This window comes from Dendrobates tinctorius, unplaced genomic scaffold, assembly GCF_039654945.1.
Source record: "Dendrobates tinctorius isolate UK_male_01 unplaced genomic scaffold, ASM3965494v1 ptg000086l, whole genome shotgun sequence".
Lineage (NCBI taxonomy): Eukaryota > Metazoa > Chordata > Amphibia > Anura > Dendrobatidae > Dendrobates > Dendrobates tinctorius.
Window position 1 is genome coordinate 58,452,364 of NW_027361754.1, and position 26,422 is coordinate 58,478,785.

The 26,422-nt window shown below is 44.2% G+C and overlaps 1 protein-coding gene across 1 annotated transcript in view; it reads left to right on the top strand.

Annotated features, from left to right (window-relative positions):
* TMEM278 (transmembrane protein 278) overlaps positions 1 to 25,812 on the top strand; it is a 172,533-nt gene extending 146,721 nt beyond the window's left edge. The window contains exon 2 of the mRNA XM_073585454.1: positions 22,511 to 25,812. Within this exon, the coding sequence (XP_073441555.1) occupies positions 22,511 to 22,780 (270 nt within the window). The 3' untranslated portion in view covers positions 22,781 to 25,812. The remainder of the gene's footprint in view (positions 1 to 22,510) is intronic.
* Positions 25,813 to 26,422: the final 610 nt, after the last annotated feature.

Sequence of the window (26,422 nt, forward strand, 5' to 3'; positions counted from 1 at the left end):
TGCCATGCACAGCCTAAAACATTATGCCATTACGCCATACAGAATTAAAACAAATGCCATGTAAAGCCCAATTGATATTGCCATACAATGCACAAATGTTGCCATACAGGTTCAAAACAATGCCACCCAATGTCCAAAAAATAATACCACCATACACTACTGGCACCAGCATCTTGGCAAGAATAAAGACGAGTAACTTTAGTTGACTTCTCCTTTGATGGCAGTTGTTTGTATTCTGTTGCTTCTCTTTGTGATCTAAACTGTGATGGAGCTGTGGTAATAGCAGGTATGCAGGATGCAGTGACGAGACGCGAGACAGATATGACTTTAAATGTTAACTTTTATAGATAAATGCCGTTAGGGCTATTGTTATGCAACCAACAGAATAACAGTAGTTGTCCTCGCAGGGAACCAATACTCATAAACAAGGATTGGGAGAACACGACTACTCCGGCAAAGACCGGTCACTATATGGCTGCGGAATGGCTGACTACGGGCCCTTAGTCACTATGTATCACTTATCCGTCCTGACGTCCCTCGGCATCCTGTTCCACGGTGTGTCTGTGTCACAGCCACTGGGCCCAGCCACTGAAGATCTGGCGTAGTCTTTGGGCGTTCCGACACCCAGGAGGAGCAGGGGCACAACAGGCCCGCGGAGAGTTCTTTGGCGGGATGTCCCCCAGCGGAGGCAGCAGGATACCGCCTGGGAGTGGGAGAGTGGAGGTCGCAACTCCCTGACAGGGACTGGCAGCGGCGGTGACAACTGGCGGTTGATAGGCCACAGGCGCAGTCTGAGGCCGCACTGGAGGATCCACAGTGGGCACAGGCCGAGTCTCTACTGCAGACTGGAGCGGGGCAGTGGCAGCTGCGGGTGGCAAAGGAGGAGTCACCGCCATGGTCGGGAGTGAAGCAGCGGTGGCTGCGGGCAGCAGCGAGGAGGCCTCAGCCGTGAGCTTGAGTGAGGTGGCGTCAGCCGCTGACGGCTGCGAGTAAGCTGCAGCCGAGAGCTGGAGTGAGGCAGCAGTCTTCTTCTGTCAGTAAGCTAGGCAATGTCTCCCTGCGGTCCACCGAGAGTCTCCCTCCTGTCGCTGTCCTCCTCTCTGGTAGCTGCTCGTGGTTCTCGCTCTCTGGCCTTCCCCAAGTCTCCTCCACCTCCTTCTCCCTCGTTCTGCTGACTCACACAGTCCGGCCCTCTCCACCCCTCTTCTCTGAACTCCTCCCCCAACTGCCCTGTCAGTCTCAGCGGTCCATCCCCTAGCTCTGCTCCCTGGAAACAGATACCCCTCCTACAGAGCTTTCCCTAAAGGTTTGCAATGTGGACATCTTTGGATGCCCTCGGTTACAGAAGGTGCCACATTCAATCCCTCCACCTCTGGCAGCCATACAATGACCTTCTTCCAGAATCCTGAGAGGAAAGAAGATGCCCAATATAGAAATATCAAGGGCACAAGACAAAGTTCTGCTGCAAAGTTGTGCCAAAGTTCTACTCAACATTCTGCTACTTTCCTCCACATAACAAAGCTTGAGGTTTAATGATCCTTTACGTAGATGAGAACTGAAGAGATACAGTGATAATAGCTGCTCATAAAAAGTAATAGACGGTTATATTATATGGCCCATCAATTCCCAGCACCATGAAAAACAAACAGGAAGCCTCATCATCGATGAGATGAAGGAATCTCCAGCAGACGAGCGAGGGAGTGATTTGTGATAATGTGATAAGTGCTATTGCTCCCTATAGACCCAGTAACATGTTTATGGTGGTTTTAAATGAAGAAGGTTCTATAAAGAGCCCAGAAGGAGCTTGTTCATAACATTTATAATGTACATTTGTGTCATGCTCGCCATGTCTGTTATGTCCGCCATGTCTGTTTTGCACCATGACCCCTGGAGCGGTGTGCATGCGCATCTCATGTCTGCTTCCTGTATGTTCCCTAGAGCAGTGTGCACACTCACCTCATGACTGTTGGGCTGCAAGATGCCTGCGTTTCTGCTCTGCCTTCTGTGATCATCTCTGCATGTTTGAAACCCCTGATCATGTGACCTTCCCTGGTTTCCAGCATTGTCTGGTTCTACAATTATCTCTGCATGTCTGAAACCCTTGATCATGTGACCTTTCCTAGGGTCCAGCATTGTCTGCTTCTGCAATCATCTCTGCATGTCTGGAATCCCTGGTCATGTGACTGGTCTCTGTGATCCTGGAAGATTGAACTGGAAGTTCTCCCCTGGTCCTGACCCGGAAGTGGAGGTGCTAATGCCCTATATCAGACCGCCCCTCCCTATGCTCAGGGCCTGAGTATTGTGTTGCTTCCCTGCATGGCTGCTTGGTCTGCAGGGTCGCTCCCTCTATTCTGTGCCCCTGCACTCTGCCCTGTCGAGCGTCTCTGCACATGCTCCGTGCTTGTACTCCGTCTCTTGTCTCGTGCCTTGTCTAGTGTTTGTCCTTTGTGCATTGTTTTGTCTCTGCTCTGCTTTGCCTTGTAGTCCTTCCTTGCTCGGATTCCGTTCTGTGCTCCAGTCTAGCTCCCGTTCCTTGTTCCGTACCTTGCTTTGCTCTGCATTGTTCCTCCCTATGGTCTCTGTCTTTGCTTGCTCTGCCTCGCTCTCTCCTATGGTGCTCTGTAGTGCTTCCTGGCACATGCACCATTCATCTTCTCTTACTTTTGGTGCTCTTTTCCATGTCTAGTCCCAAGGCTCTGCCTTGGCCCAGCTCTGGGCTTCGGCCTACGCTCCGCTACTAGCTCTGTTCTTGCTCCGTGCTTCTGCCTAAGCTTCTGTTCCTGCTTCCGCCTAGTTTCTTGCCTTGCTTTGCCTTGTTGCTCCGTGTGCTCTTTACATGCGCCTGGCCTTCCTAGCCTCCTATTTGTGCCTCAGCCGTGCCCGCCCTAGCCGTGCCCCCCTGCTTGTGCCTCAGCCGTGCTCGTCGGTCAGTGACAGCTGTGTCACTTGCCATGCCTCAGCCGGGTTCGCTGGAGTCTTGCTCATCTGTCAGTGCCGCAGCCCGATCAGCTAGCCAGTGCCACAGCCATGCTCTCTGTGCTCTCTTGCACTGTTTCTGCACTGCGCTCTACGTGCTTTCTAAAGAACGCAAAGGCCCTCACCTGCTCCTTGGCATACCTCCCCGTGCTTCTGTAAAAGTACGCGCAGGTCTTGCCATGTACCCTGTCGTGCCCTCTTGCACGCACAGGTCCTAACCCTGTCCTTGAACCCTGACCCTGGTGTGCCTCTCTGCACGTGCAGGACTCTGCCTCGCCTGACCCTGGCGTGCCTCTCTGCACGAGCAGGACTCTGCCTCGCCTGACCCTGGCGTGACTCTCTGCACGAGCAGGACTCTGCCTCGCCTGACCCTGGCGTGCCTCTCCGCACACGCAGGACTCTGCCTCGCCTGACCCTGGTGTGCCTCTCTGCACGCTCAGGACTCTGTCTCGCCAGTCCCTGGCGTGCCTCTCTGCACGCGCAGGACTCTGTCTCGCCTGACCCTGGCGTGACCCTCTGCACGCGCAGGCCTCCGTCCTTGAGTTCCTTATTATGCAACATGTCTCTAAGGCCTGTTTCACACTTCAGTTTTTCCTGTCAGTCCAGATCCGCCAAAATAGCGGAAAATGGATCCGCAGGCGGACTGACAGGAACGTGTGAGCGGAGCGGCGGATGTATGGATCCGCCGATAGTGACATTTTAAAGAGACATACCGCGTCAATCCTGGAGCAGCATGATGAAATCGGCGCGGGAGCAGATCGGGCGAATCGCGGCAGCAGTAGCAGATGTCGCGGCAGCAGATGTCGCGGGAGCAGATCGGGCGAATCGCGGGAGCAGATCAGGCGAGAGCAGCAGATCAGGCGATGATGCAGGCGGGAGCAGCAGATCGGGTGATGATGCAGGCGGGAGCAGCATATCGGGCGATGATGCAGGCGGGAGCAGCATATCGGGCGATGATGCAGGCGGGAGCAGCAGATCGGGCGATGATGCAGGCGGGAGCAGCAGATTGGGCGATGATGCAGGCAGGAGCAGCATATCGGGCGATGATGCAGACGGGAGCAGCAGATCGGGCGATGATGCAGGCGGGAGCAGATCGGGCGATGATGCAGGCGGGAGCAGCAGATCGGGCGATGATGCAGGCGGGAGCAGCAGAGCAGTTTCCGACTCAGGAGAGAGAGAGATTTTTCATCCGGCACCCAGAGAGAATTGCGGGTTAAATCAGTGTCTGCCGGATCCGTAGGCCAAAAAAACGTTGCATGGTCCATTCTGAAATCTTTGCGGACGCCAAAATTTTGGCAGATCCGCCAAAAAACGGACACAACGGACCAACATCAGTCAAAATCCGCCGATAATGAAAGTCAATGGGGAAAAAAACGGATCCGCAAAGAAAAATGGCGGATCCGTTTTTTTTCCAATTCGGTGGATCTTGACTGATTGTCAAAAACGGAAGTGTGAAACAGGCCTAACTTGTGTTGTCTCCTTGCATGGAACCCTGGTTTGTCTGCCGGATGCCCGGAACCTGCCGATCGCTGCCAGAGATTGCAAGCCTGATGACTGCGGCCTGAGGTCCGGAGCTGATGTCCGCAGCCTGATGCCCTGATCATGTCGATCGTTGCCAGATGTCCGGCGTCCGATGCCAGCGTGCCTTTGCCTACCCTCTTGCACGCACCATGTCTTGGACCTTGGCGTGTCTCCTTGCACGCACCTTGCCGTGTTTCACCATTTATGCCTTGCACCTGAATAAAGTGTGTAACCACGTTTGCTGAAGAAACCCTGTGACTTCGCTTTATGTTTTGTATCCTGTCCGACACTCAATAGTGTCCCCCTGAGCCGGCCGTCTGGTCCAGCTGCTGTGGTGGCTCACCCCCTTGATCTTGCCCCTGACACTCCCTGTATAGGGGGTGGGTTCTCACTAGGTCAGCTCGCCCTAGGTGGGTCGGTGCCACGGCCCAGAGGGTCCACTCTAAAAAGTAAAATGACTCAGCGTAAGCTGATGCTCGCCACAATTTGTTTTCAATAATGCCCTTGTTAAATCTTCAAGTAATAAGTTATGGATGGGGAGAATTTCTTAAATCAGTCACTTATTGTTTGTGGTGTTAAAGTTTTCTGGTATTGGAAACCTTTGGGGTCACAGCAAGTTTTAGTTTTTTGCTGCTTTTGTTTTTCCATCCCCAGAGATATAACTTTTTATTCTAGTCATATATGGGCAGGTTTATAGTAGAATTGGTTGTATTTTTTTATGCAATCATTTAACTCACCATATGAAAAACTTTAAAAATGACTTATCCAAATTTTTTGCCATTGGCAAAAGTATTTAATGACATTATTAATTATTATTAGCAAACAAACAATCTCTTGAATCACTTTCCCTGTGATAACAAGGAAATAAAAAAAAACTTTTAAAAATATAGATAAAAAAATTGAATCACCCTTTTTTCCACTTTAGAAATTAAGACATTGACAAAATAAAACTAATTAGCATCACTTTGTCTGCTAAAGTCCGATCTATCAAAATATGAAATTTGTCAATTCAAAGTAAACGCCGTTAAGCCAATAAAAAATAGAAACTCCAAAATTGTTGCACCCCCTCTAAAAAAATTAAATAAAATGCGATCAACGTATCACAAATGTCCGAAAATGTCACCAGAAATCTACAGCTCGCCTCACAAAATAGCGAGTCCTCACTTAGCTCCATAGATTGAAAATTGAAAAAAGGTTTAAAAAGTTACGGGCCTCAGAAAATGACGGTGCAGTTTTTTTTACAAGATTTTTTAAAAATTTTCTTTCACCCCTTAAAAAAGAGTGATGCAAGTTTAGTGTTGCCGTAATCATACTGGCCGGGAAAGTCAAGTTGCCTAGTCGTTTAACACACAAAATATTTAAAACACAAAAATGCTGTAAAAAAAATTGGAATTGTTATTTTTATAATTTTGCAAGTTGCTGGTGCTACTGTGAGCAACCTACGATGTCAATATGTGCTACAATGGTCTACAAACTTGTCTCCCATCAAGCACATCTGCAGCATCCTTGGTCAGTGATTAGAAAGGAGCTGCCCGCAGTGGATCTTGATGATTTGAGTGACCAAGTTCATTTAGCGGGGGAGAACATTCCTCAGACGACTATTAATAAACCTACTGATACGAGGCCAGGATTTCTTCACATGGTGCACAGACAGAATAAATTGAGAAGTTTCCAAAATTTTATTTCCATTTTTTAATTATTTGAAGATCAGTAACATGTCTATCCATCCTGTGATTTCCATCATTTCATGACTTTTCCTTCTCGGTGTTACAATTTCAATGTTGAGAAGGGTATCACCACAAGAAGATTGATATTCTGATGCCCTTAAAAGCAGTATTCAGTGTAGACTAACCTCTTGATCTCGTTAATTATGTACATTATATTGTCCTGAAAACAGGACTAACTTCGTCTAAGCAGGGACTGCCTCAGATCTCCAAGCAATCAACAGGTAGTATTCAGCCATTAACACTTCAAATAAATGCTTTCCTGAAGGCTCCTAGAGCTAGAGTCCTGGGGGCATGAAACAGCTGTTATAGCCTTGACTTTCTCTAATCCTGATGGAAGATCTCCATAATAAGTGAGATAATAGCTCTAGAGTTATATTAGCATTGGCAAAACCAATTACTGACTAAATAGAAGGACATTGTAACATTTGTTGAATGCAAAAAGCCAGCAGGAGCAAGAAGCGTGCGATGCATCTACCAGAAAAAAACTGTTTAGTATTTATCTTTCCCCAGGAGAACGTCAGCTTGTTCATGCTTTATATCGCCTGTTATAGGGTTCAGACAAGTAGGAGGAAATAATTTATAGAAGTTTTATGCAAAATTATCAACTAGTAGGATTGTACATTATACAGTAAGGTGTTCTATTGCGAGAGCAACGTGAAGACCCTGTCATGTGGAGATCCATAGGAAAAGCTTGAAATGAATCACATGAAAATTTGCTCAGCTCCCTAAGTGTCAGTGGATGGCTCTCAGCAATATCAATCAGCAAACAATGTCAGTCACATATCGTTATCACTGATGATGATAGTACAGAGTATAGCCTCTCTCACAGCCACCAAACCAGATCTCCCACTTTGCACTGATGAGGGGCAGTACCCCGAAACACAGTGTCTGCAAATGGAGATTCTGGCTTGGCTTTTATCCTAAGTCATGTAACTAGGCTCGTTAAAGGGTCAACATTGACTTTATGATTGCTACCTCCAATAGGTGGCACTAGAGTTCTAGTTCTCTTCCTCTCTGAAGAGACAATTTGCATAATACACCTATAGTCTTTCACATCTTTTACTCACAACTGAGCCCTAAAGTACAACTACCAGAAAACATGGCTTACTACCCCATTTATACAATGTCTATACTTGATTTTACGAGCTGCCAATTCATGGGTAAAGTAAAGCAAGTGATTTAAATAAGGTTATTTGACAATGTCTCTAGAGATGCCTTGTTATTTAGAGATCAATGACTGCATCTGTAACAGCTATCATGTTTAGTAATAAGATCAGGTTGCTAACGGGAATTAAGAATTCGATGAGGAACATTAAAGCGGGTCCTGTCATCACTTCTTAAAGAAGAACCATTGTTTTATTTTTATTTTTTCATAAGTCAATACTATACCTGAAACCAAGAAACTTTGTAATACATCTTATTAGAGAAATTCATTTATTTGTCCTCCTAGACTGATAATTCATTCTCAAAATTCCCACTACTCTGGTAAAATGCGTCTTCAGTGAATACAGATGTTATCTTTACTGAGATAAGAGATGACTGTTGGTGCTCATAAAGTTGTATGGAGAACTGTAACTGTCGTTTCAGGAGAACTTGCAGAAGAATGTCTCTGTCTGCCTCTAGCTCCTCTTCCCTCCCCTCATTTAAGGAGAACTTGCAGCAGAATATCTGTGTCTGCCTCTAATTCCTCCTCCCTCCCATCATTTCAGCAGAACTTGCAGCAGAATGTCTGTGTCTGCCTCTAGCTCCTCCCTCCCAGCATTTCAGGAGAACTTGCAGCAGAATGTCTGTGTCTTCCTCTAGAGCCTCCACTCTCCCCTCATTTCAGGAGAACTTGCAGCAGAATGTCTGTGTCTGCCTCTAGGTCCTCCTCTCTCCCCTCATTTCAGAAGAACTTTCAGCAGAATGTCTGTGTCTGCCTCTAGCTCCTCCTCCCTCCCATCATTTCAGCAGAACTTGGGGCAGAATGTCTGACTCTGCCTCTAGCTCCTCCCTTCCATAGAATTTTAAAAGCACCAACTGTCATCTATCTCAATAATAAGGAAATCTATCTTCACTGAATACAGATTTTATAGCTTTTGGGAGAGAAATATCAATCCAGTAGGATAAAGAAACATATTTCTCTAATACAATGTATTGACAAGTTTCTTATTTTCATATCTACTATTGATGTCTGAAATAAAAACTAACACTTTAATTTTTTTCTTCAAGAATTAATCTAAACAAAACTTTTAGGAAATGTAAAGAATTATTACACAACCTCTACAGCTTGTCCCTAGAATAATTGTAAAATTGATAGTTAAAATACAGGATGTTTGCTTGTTACTGTGGCATTCCCATCAGAAAGCTCAGGGTAATGTCACTTTTCTACAATAAGGAGGACCCTTTGACCTCGCTGTTGATACTGATCAGAGGCAGCAGTCATTGTACACGTTCCACGCATAAACTACGCTCTGCACTCTTGGCACTTTCATCATCTGGGCTTTTAGAGAAAATGACTAAAATACAGCACAGAAAAACTTCATTCCTTCATCTGACAGAAGGGACTGGCATTTGTGTCCCTTGGATAATACAAAGCTCAGTCATCAACTGGGAGTATTACAGGCAATTTTGTAAGGGAATCAGAAGAGGGAAGAAAGAGCCTCTTGTTTCCCGAGAGATAATAAACTCATTCCTGCCCTGATGGAAAGAGTTTGATTACTCCTCTGAAAGTTGTATTAACTTGTATGAAAATATGGCTAGGTTTGGACATATTGGCCACAGCGGATCTGTATTTGTCTTTCATTGCTCCCCTCCATTCTCCAAATCCAGCTCTCCAGGTACTGTACAATTCCCAAACTTTAGTGACTGTTGGAAAAGTTTTGTAACTGCTAAAATACGGTAATAAATACTAAATAGTACAGGTCTCTCAATTCTTACGTAAAAATTCTGGAGCATCTATTCTTCTAACTCTGTGTTGTGCCATTCTTCTGTTATTCCCAACTGAGTTTTATATTATTCCCTGCCATGGGTGTGTGTCCCTATCTATGCTAGATCTGAAGCCTCCGTCACTCCAGCTCTATTCACAGCACAGCTCTGTCTCCTCCTATGTGACCGACAGCTTCTGTTATGTTTGATTTCATCACGCAAAGCAGCCATCAGTCAGGAAGACGCACCAGGCAGGTGACAGAGCTGGAGTGACAGAGGCTTCAGATCTACCATAGTTCTTCAACCTCATTTGCATATCAATTCAAATGCTGGTTTCTCAGTAAAGGAGGAACGGATCTGCCACGTAAAGGTATTGCTGGACCCGTCTATGACAGATTTCTTTTAAAGTCTTACCCATTAAAAGACCCAGAGTCAGAAAATAATGAGTTAGTGTGGGATTGGGAATTAGAAATATCTCATGTACTTATGTCACTCAGCTTGGACGTCCACCACTGTCCTCAAAAGTCGCGGCCAAAGTGCCTGATAGACATGACAACATATACACAATATGGCTTTCTTTCTTTTCAAGTCAATGGAAGTTATAAAAAGCTTTCAGCTATCTGTTATGGGTGTGTTCACACTCACACCAGGAAAACACCTACCTATACCAAATGGTCCTTGTACAGACTAGAAAGACCCTAGTTGCACAGATAAAAACATCTCCTTGTACCTGGCTCCCTAAAAGGCCATCAAGGTTTGTCATACCTGCTGAGATACTAAAGGGGACAACAAGAGGAAAGGAAAGTGTGAGGAGAGATATGAGGAGTCGGGGACCCAAGGTGAAAAACTAAGACACATTCAAATAAGGCGAAACAGTGAAGGTTAAGCAGTAGTAAAAATAAAAGGAACAGGTAAGACCTCTCAAGAAACCAACAGTGATAAAAGGAAAAGGTGAGGGGAGGGAAAGCAAACCAATTTACTGCAAGAATACCACTGGAGTTTGCCCAAAAAGGTAAACCCCTAAAATAAAGAGCTGGACTCCTAAATGTACTGTACATCATCCAGGAATTTTGCCAGCAAGGAGGTGCAGAGAAGGGATACTGTATAAAGCCCCACCAGAAGAGATGCAATATAAAGCCAAACCAAGAATGTGGTAGGGTTAGACTAAGGACTAAAGAACAACCAGTAGTTTGATTGGTAATGAAAAGAGCAATAGCTGAACAGGCAGAAGAACCAACAACAAATCGACAGGTTACCAGATCGAATCCCCAAATTGAGCCATGACACTATCATACTGTATATTTCAGTGGTTACACTGGCTGCTAGTACTATAGCTTACTTGGCTTTTTTGCTGTACAGACTGGGACATTATCTCAATGTTAGACAATAGGATAGTAGCAGTATACATACAGAAAACAATCTGTATGTATCCCCTTGTTGTTTTATGGTCCATGAGGGAGAGACTGTGCTGCAAAAATTTCTTATAGATTATAAGAATATGACATTTTTTTGTCATCCTGCAAACAAAACAGGTAGGAAGCATGTGTCTCCAGTATGACTGCCAAAAATAAGAAATAATTAGCTAGTACATTTAATAAAAGTAAGACAAACTCTTGAGATTATTTTTAAGTTAATTCTTCCTTTTCTAAAAAATGTCACTTTTTATTTTCTGGCAATTCCTTCACTGCTGTTTTCTTGGTAATGAAGCTCCTGCTGCTGCAAAAACTAACAATCCTGATGGACCCAATCATGTACTAATGACAAAAATGTGACATTTTGCAGATGAGAGACTTGATTGACTTTTATATTTCATGTTCCCGAAGAGAAAAACAACCCCCTGTGAGGATGAATGAAAGTGAATATCGCTGTCTAGAGGCACTTTACACATTCATGGCTTAAAGGAATATGAGTGTATTTATGTTCTCAGCATTTTCTTGCCTTCCTGATGTAAAAGAAATGACATAATGAAATGTGAATGGCACCTTATTACTGAAGGACATGGGTGCATTATTCTCACATAAAAATAATAAAGAGTAAAATTGGTCTCATGGAAAAATACATTGCTATAGGGGGGATAATTTGCACAGTCCCTAGTGCAGAGGGACCTCTAAGGCCAGCTGCTAAATAGGAGACCACCAGAATCATTAATGGCATGTGGCAGGTAGGGGCCCTGTCACTGGGGCACTAGAGCTTTTAGTAGACCTGTAGATAAGAAAAGTTTTGATTCACTGATGCTTAAAGAGAATCTGTCTTCAGGATTTTGCTAAGTAAACTACAGACATTGTCAGACTGAAGCTGTTACCCTGATTATAATAATACCTGGGTTGATGAAATTCGCCTTGTGGTTCTTGTTTAATCTGTGTTTGAAGTTTTGAGTTATTGACATGCTTGTGCTCCGGGGCGGGCTTAAGGGCGAGTCTTTTTTTGTGCTCTGTTCTCATTATCTTCATTCTAGGCTTAAATGACAGGTCACTGAACCTTCAGTGACCTGCCTCCTGCTTTAAATATGGCACCTTCGCAATTAAAATTGTGGGCTTCAAAAAAAATATATCTCCAACAAAATGGCGCCGCGAAGGCGCATGCGCAAGCGAATTTATCAGCAAGAGATGCTCTCAATCTGCGAATGTGTAAGAAGGGGCCAGTACAGTAGTCATGGCCGAGGACACCAGGGCCTTGGTGTCCCAGCCTCTTCCTACAGAAAAATCATCAGCTTCTACTGGTGTACCTGTTCGGGGTTCTGGTTCACCATCAGGAATTTCACTGCGGTGCGACACAGCTCCTGCACACTCAGCTTCTGTGCACAGCGTAGAAAGAACGGACACAGATACTGGTTCAGATGCCAACAGAACGATTTTATTGTTCTCTTCAACGGTCCCGGACACATCAGTTACATTACAGTCCACACAACATTCCTCCTGCACTTTCCCTTTCCTGCTTTCTTAGTCCTCACGCACACTACGGGGTAGTAGCACCCTTGGTGGTTCCGCAGCATCACTCCTGTAGGACCTCAGGACAAATGGTATCCCGTTCATTCATTTCGCCCCGGATTTGCAAGCTTCAGCCCTATTTAAGATCTACCACATGTTGAATATTCTGCGCCCTGCATGACTTTTGGACCACGTATTCCTTCCTGATCCTGTTGCTGTCACAAACTGCAATTTCCCAGGTGCTCCGGTCTTATTCAGCACCAGTCTGACTGTGCCCGTGCTTTTCTGCTTCATAACATTGCGTAGCTGCTATGGTGTCCTGGGCTTAGAGCCTGACACGGGTATGTCACCGGAAAACAGGATATGAGGAAACTGGGCTCCTGCACTGCCCCTAGGACTAAAGGGGGCCCTATCTGTCCTTAACTTGGGGGTACCCTTGAAGGTAGGGAGGCTCAAGTCACCGACCTGTCCCTATCTCCTGTTTAACCCTGAGCTAAACCCCCACCCCAGGAGGTATACAGCAAAGGATATAATAAAATAGAAAACAACAGGGGTTAAAGTAGACAACTGCACACAGCTGTCATGATCCATGCTGGATCAGGACTGATAAAAAGCACAGGTAACCTTTTTTTTCTTAAGCTGTGCTTAAGTTTGGTTTTTGCCCCCGGTGGCCATTAGGATTATTGCACTGTGGTGTCGTTTGTTCTAAGTTTGCCCCCGGTGGTGGGGAGCGTCATTGCACTCTTGTTTCTTTCGTTAAGTGCACATGATTATAATGCAGGTGTGATTGCACTGGCTCTGCTATAAAAGAGTCACAGGTGTTGCAATCAGTCTTGGTGATAGTGTTCATTTCAACCATCCTTGGTGGAGGAAGGAGCTGGAGAGCGTTCCTTGCAGCACTGTCTTAGCCCTGGTGTGGAATGAGTCATAGGGGATTTCCTTGTAGCTCTGACAGAGCTTGTTGTCAGTGATTGAGGAGGAGAGCTGCATTCTGGTAGTGGACTCTGTTGCTAGGAGCAAGTGCAACAGAGTAAAGCTAAGTGGTGTTTCCCTGTTTGTGTTTTTCCTTAGTGTGTATTAGTACAGCGGTGGGGCCAGTGCCTGTGCCACCCAGCTCCCTAGCAAGGGATAGGTGTAGGGTGTGCTAGGGCCACAGGTTCCTGATCTGCGCCCGGTGCAGAACCGGCATAGGGAACATTAGGGACGCTGAATCAGGGGAGTGCAGGAGGTCTCCACATCCCCTTTCCCTATCGCAGGGCCCACCATTGTATCTGTTTCCCCTTTCCCTGTGTCTTGTCGCTTTAGTTACCGGCCTGCGGGCCATGTCACACAGGACAGTATCATGTGCCGCGTCTTGTTGTTTTAGTTACCGGCCTGCTGGTCGCGTCACACAGGACGGGTCATCGTGACAACAGCTAACTTAATAGACAATATAATATACGTGTGGGATAAACACGACACTAATAATGAAGTAAACAACACAGTATACTTCACCAAACTCCTAGGTGAAGTCATGAGTAACAGCAGAAACTCCAACAGTGGACCAGTTTGCAAGAGGTAATCATATGCTATAATCGGCACCCAGGAATTATCTGGGCCATACTAAAAGGAAGAAGGTGTTCCCAGCAACCTCAGCCAGAAAACAAAAATTTAACTCCTGCCAAGCTGGATATCAGTGAATGAACCAACGTCGATGCCCAACCTCAGGCTCAGCAACAGAAAAGTCTAAAGGCCCTGTCACACTTAGCGATGTACCAGCGATCCCGACCAGCGATATGACGTGGTCAGGATCGCTGGTACATCGCTAAGTGGTCGCTAGTGAGCTGCCACACAGGCAGATCTCACTAGCGACATCGCTGGGGACGGGGGTCGCTACTTACCTGTCACACCAGGCGATCCTGCGTCCTCCCGCCCGGCTCCACGCATCGCTCGTCGTCACAGCAGGAAGCGCCGCAGGAAGCTGACGACGAGAAACAGTCCTGGACGTTCTCGCGCGATCAGCGATGGGGAGCGGGTCGTAGGTAAGTATCAGACACAGCGATATCGCTAGCAATATCGCTATAACGTCACAAGTTATAGAGATATTGCTAGCGATATCGCTTAGTGTGACATGCCCTTTAGACTGCACATCCAACTCCCCAGTGTGAACAGAGTCTGAAGCCAGCATGACAGAGCCCTTGTGGAAACTTCGGGCGTGCTCGCCCTTCTGAACTGTTCCTGTCTCCTACACTTGCTTAACCCATAGCAGCTCCTCCTACAGTTAACACTATGTGAACTTCCTATAGCTATACTTAACAAGGCCCACTAGTATACCCCCATCTAGTGGCCCACTACAGAACTACATTTATCCATATCTATAAACTCTATACTAATAGTGCCCTCCACTTTTGAACCCGATGGATGCACCAGCTTACCCTAACCTATGCATTTATATGGAAAACATAATACAACACATTAAATTACAATATGTACAACATGGTAACACATATAGAGTGGCAGTACCAATAAGAACGGAGGTAATACACAATAGTGTAGCAGTACCAGAGCATAATTTTATCTGTACAACATTTACAATATATTTATATTAGAACTCCTTAAAGGGGAGGTGGCATTAAAGGAGACATTTCAATTCACTCCCCTACACATGCGCTGCCCACTGTGTACAGAGGACCAGTGCAGGAGCGCGCACAAGAAGAGATCATCACTGTATTCCTAGGTTGAACGGTGATGATATCATCTTCTTGCGCGTGTTCCCATACTGGTCCTCGTACATATGAAAATGGGTTTATATACAAAATGCAGCTTTCAATTACAATGAACAAACTAACAATGACAGACTGGTACAGAGGGGCTTACAATCTACAGCGTAATGGGGAAAGAGACAGTAGATTGGGGGGTAGCAGTAGCTCCAGTGGTGGTGAACTGATATTGGGATCATTGCTGGCTGTTATTTTTCTTGAAGAGATGAGTTGTCAGGTTCTGAATGTGGTAGATAATTGGATGTGTTACGACACAGAATTCCAGGGAATACTTGAGAGAAGTCATAGAGGTGATTGGGTGAGGAACATATGAGTGTGAAGGAGAGACGGAGGTCCTCATAGGACTGATGAGTACATGCTGGTTGGTATCAGGAGATTAGTTCAGAGATATTTGGAGGAGACAGATTATGGACCGTTTTGACAGTCAATGTTAGAAGTTTAAAATTGATTGTTGGTGAATTGCAAGCCACTGAAGGGATCGGCAGAGGAGAGAAGTATAGGAGTATCGAGGGGAAAGGTGGACTAATTGGACAGCGTAGTTAAGAACAGACTGGAGAGATGTGAGAGTGTATTAGCAAGTAGGCCAGAGAGGAGGATATTGCAGTAGTCAAGGTGTCACAAAAAGGGGTATGACCTTTGGCCGCACACGGCTATCACATGTGCAGGGGGCTTATCTTAGTTATCCCACCGCTGCCTCAATGCGATGAAAAACAGCAAGCTAGTCTTGACCTATCAATTCACCACAGGGGGGCTTATTTTAGTTATCCCACCGCTGCCAACAATGAGTTGCAAACTGCCGGGATTTATGTATATCCCGCTTTTGGTACCGCTTTGGAACATGCAACTCTCCGGCGCCCCCTTTACCCTCAGATCAGTCAGGGAACTGCACCTAGGATTATTAGTCGTCAGACGGGCCACTTGTTGTGCACTGTCTATTGGGCCGGTTGCAGCGAGAGAATTATAACTAGCCCTAGCTGCAGCTAGACAATCAGCTTATAAAACCTGTTCCGTCACTGCCAACGGTACCCACCTAGCCCCAGAACACACTTTGCCGCCACCAGCTCCGATTACTCTTTCAATATTTAAATTAATAAAGAGGGTCCGAAGCCAATCCAAATTAGTAGCGCAATCAACTTCAGGTGAAGGGGTGGCCAAGGAAAGGTAATTAGGTGGTAATGCTGGTGATAATGCTGATAGGCAGGGAAGGTGTGCTGATCCAACAGAACTGGGGGGGTGACCCACTTCTTGACGCAGACAGATTGGAGACTGAGACAGGAAAGCGTATTCAACAGGTCCATATTTTATTCACACCCTTCTGACGACCTCCACAGTTCATGACAGGACTTTGACAATTTTCTTCTCACACAGACCCGAGTACCTGTACTTGTTCTGTGTCACCGTCGTGGTGTCCTCTGCGGTTCTCCTTACTGTGGCTGCCCTAGGCACTTCCACCATAGCGTTTCCCCGATCAGAGTACACCGGTGCCTATTCTGCTCAGACTGTCTCTGTCTGATGCTCCTGTGTACCTGGGTCACCCCCGTGACCATCTCTACTGTCTGGTGCTCTCTGAGGGCTCTCCAGTGAGCAACAGACCCTCCTTACTAGTGAGCTCGCCTGGCTGACTGAAGCTTCTAGAAGCTTACCTCAGTCTTTATACTCACAGCCTAGGCAGCCCCGCCCACTGTCACCTGACAGTCACCTCTGACCAATGAGAGTGACCTTGATCTCTGGCAGTTACATAACCTCTCTCATGGCAGTTATATAACTACCCTTTACAAACTCCCCACTGCCCTCTAATGGGCACTCTTAATATGACACCCTTATCTCTTCTTTTCAATGTCTCTGTCAGGTCAACCTCCCCACACAGGCACATATGAATTTATTATAGAGCAAGGAGATATGAGACTAATAATTTTATATTTTACTCCCAAAAAGGTAGGCAGTGTTTACAGAAGGTATAAAAAGATTTTGTAAATATGTACAAAGCGTTTACAAATAAAAAGGGAAATTAAAACAAAAATGAACACTCACATGTTACTTAGATCATCTTAGGCATCCATCCTGGTGGGAGGGGCCAGATGTCACAATGCATCAGAAGGTCTGGTTGCAGCAGCTTCCCAGGCAAGACTGAGGCGGGCCTGAGGGAAAGTAACTTATACTTCTCGGCTTGTGACATCACTAAAGGGGCGAGTTTACTTGCACCCTCCCCTAGCTCAGAGTTACAGATTTGGTTCTGAAAACTTATAACGATTATAACTGGGCTTGAGAACCTAGCAGAATATTGGCAGACCCATCATTCATCTTATATTGAAATTAGCTCTCTAATGATTCCAAACTCGGACTAGCTATTCCACTTTGTTCAGGAGAAATCCATTTCTTGGGTTCTGTCGGTGCTATAGTTTAGCAAAAACCACTGTAGTAAAGCTCTATCGAAGCATGTCCCCATATGTCATTTTCATTTTTCTATCAGAAACTCACGTCACTTTATAACCAAATGATTAGATTCTAATTATAGGCTACGAGAAGCCAGCACACGGGGGAGGGGGAGACAAAGGAAATTCTCTTTGCTAATTAAGACATTCCTGAGGGAGGAGGGAGGACAGGAAGGAGTGAGTGAGCTGTAGTTTCAGGTTACAGAGCTAGGAGAAAACACAGCTGCAGTTGCTGACAGGCAGGGAGGAAGGAAGGGGGGTTGCTTGTCGCTGGCAGCTATGAAATTGGCTGAAAGTTCTAGAAAAGTGTAGATAGTGGAAGATTCCGGAAGGTGTGCTAATAAGGGAAATCATAGATCATATTCACCTTATTGGGACACAAGGTGAGAGATGATTGAATGAATTCACTAATGTTTTGTAGATTCAGGACGAATTCTTGAAATATTTTAGAGTTGGAGGCAGCAGGAGGTGGTCAGGGCTTGGATGTGTGGTATGAAGGACAAAGCAGAGTCAAGAGTTACCCCGAGGTCACTGACTTCTGGTAAAGAGGACAGCATGATTTCATTTATTGTGATCAGGTAAGGAAGTTGAGTGAGTGGAATGAAGGAAAGATGATGAGTTCAGTTTTGTCCCCATAAGACTTTGTATATCTGGTGTCACGTGGACCTGTCCTGTGTGACGCGACCAGCAGGCCGGTAACTATAAACAACAAGACGCAGCACGTGAAGCTGTCCTGTGTGACACGGCCTGCAGGCCGGTAACTGTAAACAACAAGACAAGAGGGAGGAAACACAGTTACAACAGTGGGCCCTGCGATAGGGAAAGGGGACGTGGAGACCTCCTGCACTCCCCTGAGTCAGTGTCCCTAGCGCTCCTAACGTTCCCTATGCCGGTTCTCCACCAGGTGCCACTCAGGATACCTGTCGCCCTAGCACACCCTACCCCTATCCCTTGCTAGGGAGCTGGGTGGCACAGGCACTGGCCCCACCGCTGTACTAATACACATGAAGGGAAAACAAACAGGGGAACACCACTTAGCTTTACTCTATTGCACTTGCTCCTAGCAGCAGAGTCCACCACCAGAATGTAGCTCTCCTCCTGAAACGCTGCCACCAAGCTCTGTCAGAGCTACAAGGAAATCCCCTATGACTCCTTCCACACCAGGGCTAAGACAGAGCTGCAAGGAACGTTCTCCAGCTCCTTCCTCCACCAGGGATGGTTGAAATGAGTACTATCACCAACGCTGATTGCCACACCTGTGACTCTTTTATAGCAGAGCCAGCAATCACACCTGCAATCTAATCATGTGCACTTAACTAAAGAAACAGAGTGCAATGACGCTCACCACCACCGGGGGGCAAATACAGAACAAACGACACCACAGTGCAATAATCCAAATGGCCACCGGGGGCAAAAACATCTCTAAGCACAGCTTGAGAAAAAAAAAAGGTTACCTGTGCTTTTATCTGTCCTGATCCAGCATGGATCATGACATCTGGTTGTTGTATGGCTAATTGTTTGGCTAGTTATATGGTTTATTACCTTGGACTAGTCCAGTGGGAAGTTATTCACCCAAAGAAGTCTGGTATCAGATGTTGTGTCCCTCACTATACTGCAGAGATGATGTTGTTAATGAGTAGGACATCAACCACAGCTTCTGTAATGTGTTGCAATGCCCCTCTGGACTAATCCAAGTGCGGCAATATAAGTTGTTTTAGACCATTTAAGAACATGCGGGTTTAGAGGTTTATATGAGTAGTTGATCGGTCTGCCAGGTTCCCTTTAAGCTGGTTGAGATTGCCTGATTTAGAAAGAAAGTCTCCCAAATTAGCTCTGAAAGGGAAAATTGAAAGTCATAGTCCAAAGGATGTAAGCTTGGTGAAGACCTAATACATTCACTTTAAAGAGAACCTTTCACTCAATTATATAATTTCAACTGAGTCCCTCCTCCAATTGCTAATGCTTCACTGATTCTGGAACAGTTTTTCTTTGTCTTTCATGCCCCTCCGTTCCAGAGTCATGCCCCCCAGTACTAATGGTCCAAATTTTCCCTTCAACCAACTGGGCGTAAACCACAGAACTTCTCTGTGTGGGCATTCGCATTCTCTCTGATGCTGGACAATCATAACATGACCACTCCCACTGAGGAGTTCTGTGGTGTATGCCAAGTTAGTTGAAGGGAAAATTTGCACTGTTTTTATCGGGGGGGCATAGCTTTGGAATGGAGGGGTGCAGAATAAAAAGAAAAACTGTTATCAGGGGAGCAGCAATAATTGGAGATGGAACTCAGATTAAGGTAAAAAAAATCCAATGAAAGGTCCCCTTTAACCTCTTTGCGACCTCCACCGTACTAGTATAGCGCAGGTTAATTCCCTCCCGTTGATGTGGGCTCCAGCGGTGAGCCCACATCTTTCCCTGCAAATATCAGCTGTTTTGAACAGCTGACATGTGCCCGGAACAGACCCTGGTGGAATCACGATCCACCCGCGGCTATTAACTCGTTAAATGCCACTGTCAAACGCGCACTTCTGGCTATCGGGCCTGAAATCCACCCAACGGTGACCCCCATCACGTGATCACGGGTCATCGGTGAGTTGGCATGACAACCAGAGGTCTCCTGCAGACCTCTATGGTTGTCACTGCTGTATTGCTATGAGTGCCGCCCGGTGGTTGGCGCTCATAGCAATTGAGTAATTCTGCTACATAGAGGTGGTCTGATATCATCACCTGTATCTAGCAGAGCTGATCAGGCTATGGAAGCTTCTAGTTTCCCAGGCTATGGGAACATGCCAAAAGTTAAAAAAAAGTTTTGAAAAAAAATATATACCGTATATATAAAAGATTAAATCTCCCCCTTTCGCCCCATTCAAAAAAAGAAAATCACACATACACATATTTGATATTGCTGTTTTCAGATTCGCCTGATCTATCACAATGAAAAAAAAAAATAACCTGATCACTAAATGGTGTAGTGGGAAAAAAAGTCAAAAGGCCAGAATTCCTTTTTTTGTTTGCCGCGACATTGCATTAAAATGCAATAATGGGCAATGAAAAGAACATATCTGCACCAAAATGGTATAAATAAAAATGTCAGCTCGGTGCACAAAAAATGCGCAAAAAATAAGTCCTCACCCAACCCGAGATCACAAAAAATGGAGACGCTACAGGTCTTGGAAAATGGCACATTTTTTTTTTTACTTTGGATTTTTTTTTCACCTCTTAAAAAAGAACCTAAACATGTTTGGTGTCTATGAACTCGTAATGACCTGGAGAATCATAATAGCAGGTCAGTTTCAGCATTTGTTGAACATGGTAAAAAGAAATGCAAAAACTGTTGTGGAATTCCACTATTTTTGCAATTTCACCGCACTTGGAATTTTTTTCCCATTTTTGAGTACACGACATGGTAAAACCAATGGTATCTTTCAAAAGTACAACTTGTCCCGCAAAAAAACAAGCCCTCACGCTGCCATATTGATGGAAAAATAAAAAAAATATGACTCTGGGAACAAGGGGAGCGAAAAACAGAAACGCAAAAATGAAAAAGGGCAAGGTCTTAAAGTGGATAAAAGGTCTCAGTTAATATAATTTTGGAGGCAGAAGATTGACCTTATTAAAAGCAATAGCTAAAATTTAGGTGTTTTACTTGACATTATTTTTGAATTTCACCGCAGGACTTTTTTTTCACAGAATATAATATCTGCAGTTCTGGTAGATTCCCATCCATCAGGACTGCAGCCGGCAGCACATGTGGGTGTATTACAATCGGAAGGATATATTGCACATGATGACGGCTCTGGAACAGATGTTTTATCACTTTATTTTAATTTGTTTGAAAACAAGAAAAATGCCTTTGCAATTAAGTTGATAATAAATTGTCACTTGGGAGCCATGGGGGAAAGCCGGAGAGCCAAGGAGTTGGTTTTTGATAGTTCAAAGAGAAGTTGACCTTTAAACGCACTTAGAGGCTGAGATATTAAAGCTGGTTGTGTAATTTTTCGCACGGCTGCCCACATAACTTGTTCCCCTTACTGCCTTTCTGTAGGCGAGGCTATCTACTGACCTTGGCAAATCTCCTGAATCAATGTTGCCACTGTGCAGAGATCCATATTAAAAGAAGAACACGTTATGTCGTCCTGTGATCACAAGTTTAGTTTTTGTAGGAAACTATGCAGTGAAATACTAACATGTCCCTTTGGAAAATGCAAGTCCTGACAGTTCTATTTCTTTTCATTATAAACTGTATTTTTTTACCGTTTTCGCTATCTAAAGATTCTATCACATTTTTTATAGCAGTTGTCTCTGAGCTAGAGAGTGGATACCAGCTGCTATGATGTCTCCCAAACACAGCACACACAAACAAGAGGGATTCCTGCTCTCCTGCCTTTGTGTAAGACAGGTTTAGAAGTAGCAGCAGCATGGAGGACATTATATAGAAGTACTGAGCCTTGATGCTGTGAGTCCAGCACTGGGTGAAACATACTAGAAGCAGGATATTGTAACATCTGTGCTGGTTTCTGGTTCAGATGCTAGGCAGGGACACGCCCTTGTTGCTGGTGATGCTTGTGTGTATAAGTGATGTCTGGCCCTCCATCCACTATGCCACGGACGTAATGTAATAAAAGTCTCATGTTTTTTCACCATAGTCACCTCAGAGTGCCGATTTTTCTTACTACTCAAGATGGATTAGAGTTTTTTTTCCTACTTTTCAGAGTGAACAATGCATTCAGGTGGCAGTGGGAAGGAAAAGAAGAGGCTCATAAGTGGAGAAAGGAGCGTATTTTTCTGATAAGATATAGCACAACGTTTCTTTTTTTCATTTGTACTATTGATTTATTCTTAGTTTCCTGCAATTAAACTGACCCATTTAATCAGATGTCTAATATCCAAACCTTTGTAATATAATGGCATATTCTATCTAATCCTAGCTACCTGAAGGTACTGAATCCATTTTCAGTGTCATTATTATTATTAATAATAATATTTATTTATATAGCAAAACTGTTGGCTCATAATAACTTGATTTAGGCTGGATACCCATGAGCTATTGCAGATAAGGCCTATTTTAGTGAATAGTACTTGGCTGCAATACCAGCAACAGCCCATGGACAAGAGTGGCACTGTTTCCAGAATTTAAAACGTCCTTTTCTTTCTCTTCCCGTAGAACCGTCTTAACGACTTGAATGAATTTTTAATTTTTAGAGATAATAATCTACAGATGCAAAATGTGACGTAATGATTTTTTTGTGTGTTTTTCTCAGGTCTTACATTCTGATGCCTCTTACTGCAGGACCCTTCTGGATGACAACAGCTCTTCTGCTCTCATCATCTTAGGTTTTGTCATGATGTCGCCTCTGATTGTGCTGGCAATGGCTGTGTACTGTGGCCTTGCCCGACGCCTACGTCTCTTCATGCTATTCCAGCCGTATACCAGGGCTTTATACAAGGGGGTTCGATGGAGGTGGTATGACGAGGGTGGGCTGTGCAGCTGTGTTAGGGAATGGAATAATCACGTGAAGGCATGGGTATAATGGCTTATAAGACTGATGCTGAAATGTATGATAATTATCTACAGGAAGAATCCATGGAAGATGGAGGAGTTGAGTGTGCAGAAACGAGAGCAACGAGCAAACTTTGTATATGGGAATCGAATTTAATACATGAAGCTAACACTGTAGTTTGCTGGGTAGCCAGCCTTACGCCCGTTGTAACCCGAAATTGTGACATTTTCCTATTGTTGTACAGTATATAAACTAGAATGCACCTATTTATTTTATTTATACTTCCAGTAAGACGACTGGTAAAGGCGTTATATACATATACAGAATATATATATATATGCATATACAGTATATATATACATACTGTATATATATATATATATATATGTGTATATATATAATGAATGACACATTTACACACACTCAGTTGCACAGCATATAGTATTATGTTATGCTAAAGGAGCATATATTATCATTATACCCTGTAGTTGCAAAGATGTTATCAACAATTTTAAGGAGGATGTGTCACTTGCTCAAAAAAGTGAGTCAAATATCTAATAAAAATCTGTAAGCTCTCCTGATTCTGCAGTTATTTTCCATTTTACTCTGCATCACTCCATTGCAGAGATATTTACATTTGTTTTTCTTGACTGCAGTATGTGAAATCTCTGCATTCAGTCCAACTGCGTGTTTCTTCAGAGTCTTCTCTGGGGGCATGCACTTTCTCACCTCTTTCCCAGATGCTGCCAATCACAGTTCAGCAGTGCCAGACTAATAGACTGCTAGTTCATGTGATTGACATCGTCTAAGAGGGAGGGATAAGAGCACACGACCCCAGAGAAGACTCTGAAGAAACACACAGTTGGACTATAAGCAGGGATTTCAAATACTGCACTCCAAAAGCAACATAGGTGGATATCTCTGCAATGGAGTGACGCAGCGCAAAACGGACAAGAGCCTCAGAATCAGGGAAGCTCAGGGATTTTTACAAGGTATTGAGGTGCAGGTTCTTGTTAAAAGTGAAATTTAATGCAATTAGGGTGGTACACAACCAGTCACGTGGTAATATCTGGTGGGTAGCTGTAGATGGCATGACCTTCTGCAGACAAGAGGCTATAATCTGCTTCAGCAGTTAATTGGCACCCCCATTGGTTGATGATACCAGGAAATTGATGGAGGACAGAGTACAGAGCGTGGAGGAGTGGTGCCAGTACAAGGCTGATATAGGGGACTTTTTATTTTTTACACCACTCAGAGCCCATTAAGTTTAACTTTTATAATAGTGGGGTGGGCAACCCCATTAAGGTCTCTCGAGGACATCTAAGGGTATGTTTCCACTGTCCGGAATACATTAGGAATTGCTGCATATTGGACGCTGCGTACAACCACAGCGTTCATTCCGCTGCACCCAGATGTTACAGCATAGTGTAGGGGATTTTATGAAATCCCATCTCCACTATGCATGCAGGGCCGAATCTTTATAGACCGTAGCATGTCTATTTATCTTGTGGAGACGCTCAGTCTCTGCAAGATAAATAGCCCAGTCTATGGATACGATGCGGTGATACCACATGTGTTCAATGAACACATGCGGTATCACCGCGCGTACAAAAGGGGGCGGTGCTTTGGGCGGAGCGGGGTTTCCGCAGCGTCCAAAGCGCCTGCAATCCAGCCCGTGGAAACATACCCTAAAGGAGACAAATGTTTGATTGGTGGGCAACCTGCCTCCTGTGATTGCCATGTCCTCTTCATTGCTTACATAGGCACAAATGCTTGCCCCATTAACGTCAAGCTGCAGGACTAAGCACCAGCTTATTAGCTTGCTGTGAATCTAACCTCCAGGACTTTCAACCCTTTTTGAGCTCTGTTCCCTTTATTGTTTAAACAGACACTGGGGTCCCTTCACCATGTCCCTTTATATCAAGGGAGACACTACCCTCTATTATATGCATCACCCCGATTTTCCCTAATTTTGAGACTGAATTTGCTTGCAAATAGGGCTTTTTTTAACCTTATCTTACTACTAATATTCTCTATCATATTCAACCCCAAATATCCCTTGAAAAGGGTAGTTCCATCGAAACAGGTCCTTTTAGACCTAATTATTTAAAGAGTAACCATCCTTTTAATTTTTATTTCATAAATCAATTTTTTTAATATGAAAATAAGCAACTTTGTAATATATCTTATCAGAAGAATATTCTTCTTACTTCTCCTGGTCTGATCTGTGCCTCTCAATTCATTGGTAAAATATGTAAAGACAGATTTTCCCATTACGGAGATAGGAGATGACAGTTGGTGCTTTTAAAATTCTATGCAGAGGGGAACAGCTAGAGGCAGAGACAGATATTTTGCTGCAAGTTCTCCTGAAATGATGAGAGGGAGGAGGAGCTACAGGCAGACAGACATTCTGCTGCAAGTTCTCCTGAAATGACAGTTCTCCATAGAACTTGATAAGCGCTAACTGTCATCTCCTATTACAGTAATGGGAAGACAGATTTTATCCATGATTTGAGAATTTTGAGAATTAAAGATCAGTCCAGGTGGAGAAAGAAGATTTCTCTAATAAGATATATGACAAAGTTTCTTATTTTCATGTGTGTTATTAATTTATGCAAAAAATTAAAATGACGGTCACTATTGAAAGATTAGAGGGTCATGAACGAGTGTGCTCCTCTTTTATTAAGTAGCTCTTTTCTATGACTCACATAAAGGATCCCAAGCACAGGACTCCCAGTTCGATGTCCATGTGCCCTAATCGGACCAGTAGACTGGATCGGTCATGATGAGATAAGCTCTATAATCTCCATAATGCACCATAAAACTTCCCATTCTTACACCTTATAAATAATATTAATTCTGCAGTTATTATGTAATTAGTGATTGTACAGTCATTTCTAGTGGTAGACTCGACATTGTATAGACCGGAATCTCTCCTTTTTTCACTGTGTTGTTAATATAAGGTATGTTATGCTGTAGCTTGCAGTAAAGCACACAAAAGTAGCACAAATTTGCAATGTAATATTTTAATAAAGTGATAAACAATGAAATGGTGCGCTGTATACCGGCCATTGTGTGTCTGTATTATTTATGGCTGCAGATGATTGCTTGACCAAAAAGCTAAAGTTTTATTATAGGAAACTATAAAATCTGCAAAAAAAGACATAAAACTGAGAAAAACATTGTAAAGTCTTCTATTTTTATTTTTGTCCTTGTCAACAGATATGAAATGCATGGAAACAAACTAAATAGCGTCTTATGTCTCCCCAAATGCCCTTATAAAGGGAAGGATTACATGAATTTGGTTGTCGATGACTGGACCCTTGTATGTTGATGTGTTGTCTTAAAGTCCAAAAATAATTCAGTCTCAGCTGGGCTAATTTTCCACTTTTCATTTGTTGCTGCCCAGTAGATGTGCTATTTCATAGATCATCCAACTTGCATATTGCAGGAGCCAGGAAGGGTTTCGACATATTTTAGGATCTTCAGGTGCTTTATTTAGACTTTATATTTACAGCATGAATCAGAGACCGGCTTATTTATTGCAGATACATTTGCCTCACTTAGAAATGCTGCAGAGTCTCAGAGAGGTGCGGGGAGGATTGGTCAGGGACCAGCCTCTTGGACTAGTCATCCTAGTTACATCATCCCTTGGAGGCTTTTAGAAATATG